At 27.8% G+C, this 4098-nt stretch overlaps 1 protein-coding gene across 1 annotated transcript; it reads left to right on the top strand.

Annotated features, from left to right (window-relative positions):
• The first annotated feature begins 1295 nt into the window (after positions 1–1295).
• LOC17880632 (AIG2-like protein B) lies at positions 1296–2425 on the top strand. The gene is made up of 5 exons (XM_006284594.2): positions 1296–1471; positions 1573–1645; positions 1747–1839; positions 1929–2012; positions 2104–2425. The coding sequence occupies exons 1-5, from the start codon at positions 1347–1349 to the stop codon at positions 2218–2220; spliced, it is 492 nt and encodes a 163-aa protein (XP_006284656.1). The 5' UTR covers positions 1296–1346; the 3' UTR covers positions 2221–2425.
• Positions 2426–4098: the final 1673 nt, after the last annotated feature.

The following is a 4098-nucleotide window of genomic DNA, read 5'->3' as shown; positions in this document are numbered from 1 at the left end:
TATATATATATATATATATATATATATATATATTTGTTTAGTTTTATTGAATATATAGTTTTTTCTAAATAGTTGATGTTAGGTACATATATAGTTTTTTCTAAATAGTTGATGTTAGGTACAATATTGATTTGTAGTAAAATCAGAATCATTTGAAATATACATCTTGAAATCAATAGCATTTCAACATGTAAAAACAATCCAAAACACATTACAGTAAACAACTAAACACGATTCATTATAACAATACAAAAAATATATGTATTATCAAAACTATCATGTGTATATGTTTAGCCTAACAAATCTGAGTTATAACTTCTAAAGTTGTGACCAAGATTCTATATTTATAGCTTTGAATCTAATAAGACAAAATTAACTTTCATTTATCTCTAGAAATTTAATATTTTAAAAACTAATTTCAAAAAATAATTATTCACAATCTATAATAGTGTTTATCTTCCATTTTAAAACAACTTTAATATCAAAATTTTAATATATTTAATTAAAAACAAGCGAATTATTTAACCTCACTCAAAACCCCACTAAAAAAATTGGAATCAAAACTATTGTCAATTGGCTGAGTGGGTTTGAAAAGTATTCTTTGATAAAATAAAAAAAGTATTCTAGTCGTGTTGGTCTCTTTATTTATTGTACTTTTGTTTCCTATTTTTATTTTATGAAAATATAAATATGTTGATCAAAAATGATTTAAATGAGTAAGAATATTAATGAATGTACCACCAGTTTTAAAATATACATATATATTTATATACAATAATTGAATCACATAATAATTATCATATTATTTTTTAATCTGGTAGGTATTAATATATCATAACATATGTTAAAGCAGACATGTTAGAGTTGAGAATTATTTTTAAAACAAAAGATAGAAATACCATTAACAACTTCGCAAAAAATATCACAAAACAAAACTATACCAGTATATAGTTTAAATCTAAAATAGTTAACTCAAATCCAAAAATCTAAATGCTAAACTCTTAAAAATCAATTTGTATATTTTATACTATTTTTGGAAACTCAAAATTTTAATCATATTGTTGGAACATTAAACTAATACTAGTGTTTTAACAATAAAATTTGAAAATATAGTATTTTGAGGAATTAAAGGAAAAAACAAATTATATTATTTTGTGCGAATGCAGATACAAATTATTGGACAACAAAATTTATCATATGTGGTACGAGAATCATTCCACGTGTTTCATCGGTTACGAAACGTGTATTATATTCTTATTATAAAGTCAAAAGCTCTGATAGAGAAGTAACAACACTATCCTCAAACCAAAAATAAAGAAAAAAAAAAAAAGAAACAGAGAAGAAAAATGAGTAGCTCAGATTCTCCTAAGCTTCACAATGTTTTCGTCTATGGTAGCTTTCAAGAACCTGATGTACTCCACGTCATGCTTGATCGTACTCCTGAAATCGTCTCTGCAACACTCCATGGCTAGTACGTTCACCTCTCTTCTCTAGATCTTGATCTTGATCTTGATCTTGATCTATCTGTATCGATCTAAGATCTAATGGCCAGCCATGTTGGGTTTTTGACAGTCAGAGGTTTAGGCTTAAAGGGAGATTGTATCCATGTATTGTACCTCGTGAGAATGGAGAAGTTCATGGAAAGGTTTGATTTCTTGGTTTTGTCAAAAATTCAGATTCTTTAATATTCTTGTGGGTGTTGTTGTTGTGTATTGATCTTGATATTTATTGGTGAGTTCTTTATAGGTACTAGTGGGATTAACGGATGGTGAACTTGAGAATCTTGATTGGGTTGAAGGAACCGAATATGAAAGAGTGACTGTTGAAGTTGTAAGGAAGGTAAAGATTTGATCATTTTGAATCTCTAAAACATTCATAGTGTGTCTTGATGAGGATTTATGAATTGTAACATTTGCATATATATGTAGGACAATTCAGAGAAGATGACAGTGGATACATATCCATGGATCAACAAGATTGATCCTGATATTGGTGGAGATTGGGATTTCGAGGTTTGACTATTTGTGAACATTTTTATACAATGAATGAGAAATGGTAACGTTTGGTTTTGACTCGTTTTGTGTGTTTTTGGGATTGAATTAGGAATGGAAAAGATTGTATATGAAGACATTCATAGAGACGTTTAAAGAAATCATGGAAAAGAAGAAGAATCCACATAAGGGAGGAAGAGATGATTTCAAAGATGTTCTACGTAAGTGATGATGACCTTGTGTGTTTGAGTATGTTCTAGATCTCGACTTTGTTTCAATGGTGATCAGATTTAATAAAAACCGATCGAGGGAGACTATGTATTAAGGTCATCTGTTTAATGTATGATTTGAGTGTTTATGAGTTCTTGTAAAGATCTTGGCATCTTTACTTGTGTATTGTATTGTTTGGTTAGTGCTAATGTTTATCGAATCCAGTGTGTATGTGTATAGTCCTTGGAAGTATGTAGCATGTTAAACTCAAGGAAATGAAAAATGGAGATAAAAATTTTACACAATAATATTTGCCACACTTTGCAGATTGGTCTAGATTCAGAGATAAATACTATATGGTTAGGTGAAAGGGTTGCTTCATTGGTTAGTTCATTACTGGAGATGAAGCACCAATGTGGCAATGTCATAGAATTAAGAATTTAATACCAGGCTAAACCAAGGCCTAATCGATGTTAATTACATGTTTATATATATACTAGTGATGGACCCGCACGTACGTGCGGAGTTATTTTTACAAAATTACGATTTTTTAAGTAGATGATATTTTGGTAAAATTTTGTTATATGAGTTTATTTGATAAACAATATATAGATATACAGTTGTAAAATACAGATATTGTATTACATGATAAAATTTTAAAATTACAATTTTAAAATTATTTAAATGAAAATGATAAGTGATATTACGTGTTTATTTTTTAAACTAATCAAAACATTTCTAACTGTTTGCTTATAGATGTTCAATCGGATTTGGGTTTGGCTTTAGTTTGAATTGTTTTATGTGTAGTTTAGAATAGAAACCCGTCCTGTTTCTTTCCGTCTCGTCCTGACCCGTCCCGTCCCACCCCGCCCCGTCCCACCTCGCCCCGTCCCGTCCCGTCTTCTATCTGTCATAAAATTTCTGTTCCATAATCGTTTCTTTTTAAAACATAATCATTTGCCAATGTTTGTTATAAGAAACTTGGTAAAAGATTTAGACGGGATACCCATATTCCTCGTTTAAATATTTATTTTTATCAAACTAATAAAAATCTAATTATCAATCTAAGTCACATGCTCCCACCATTTTCATTCACAATGCACTATCTGAAATCCTAGCATACACAATCCTTGTTCGATTTTTAATTTTATTGATCTTTCAGTTTCATCTTTATTTCTCGTTACTTTCTTCAATTCAAAGATTCATGTTTTAGCCTTTTTGTTTTCTAAAGATTTAGGTATTTTTATTTTTTTTAATACATGGATTTATCGTAGTTTTGTTATCCGAAGTATACGTTATCTTCTTATACATGTCATTTCATGTCTAAATATTTGAAATAAATAGGAAAGTGGAAATTAAATTTAGCAATTTAAATTACATGTCCCCGTATCGTACTCGTAGTTTTATATTTGAAAGTTGAAAGTGAATTTAACTTTATGACCGTGTCTCATAACAATTATATCTAATCATGTTTTATTTTTTATGTGAAATAATTCATATAATGTTTGTTTCGAATTATATGTTCTCGTCTCGTATCCATTCGTATAATTTTATATATTTTTTAATAAATAACACCATTTACATGTAACTAAATATAATTTTAATATATGTAAAATTTCATATAATCGTCCAAAAGTAGAGATTTTTACGTCCCAAAGTTGAATTTTGTTCAATATTTTGAGATTTTAAGAATTAAATATAACTACCAATTTTTTTTATTTCAACCGGTTATCCAAAACTTATATATCATATTTGTCAAGGATAGTTTAAAATTTTACGTATATGTGAGATAATGTTTGTAGATATTTATTTATTATATCATTTATATCATACCAATTTGACATTTTATTTGTTTTCAATTAGATGAAATCATTAAAAATATAATCCATTTATTATT

The sequence above is a fragment of the Capsella rubella genome, unplaced genomic scaffold (genome assembly GCF_000375325.1).
Source record: "Capsella rubella cultivar Monte Gargano unplaced genomic scaffold, Caprub1_0 scaffold_7, whole genome shotgun sequence".
Classification (NCBI taxonomy): domain Eukaryota; kingdom Viridiplantae; phylum Streptophyta; class Magnoliopsida; order Brassicales; family Brassicaceae; genus Capsella; species Capsella rubella.
Note: the sequence above shows the minus strand (reverse complement) of the source record. Positions and strands in the feature narration are given on the sequence as shown.

Bases quoted from the DNA above. Each gene is read 5' to 3' on its own strand.
- LOC17880632 (XM_006284594.2), top strand. From the start codon at position 1,347: ATGAGTAGCTCAGATTCTCCTAAGCTTCACAATGTTTTCGTCTATGGT. The intron at 1,472-1,572 runs GTACGTTCACCT...GGTTTTTGACAG, and splicing joins TCTGCAACACTCCATGGCTA to TCAGAGGTTTAGGCTTAAAG. The intron at 1,646-1,746 runs GTTTGATTTCTT...AGTTCTTTATAG, and splicing joins ATGGAGAAGTTCATGGAAAG to GTACTAGTGGGATTAACGGA.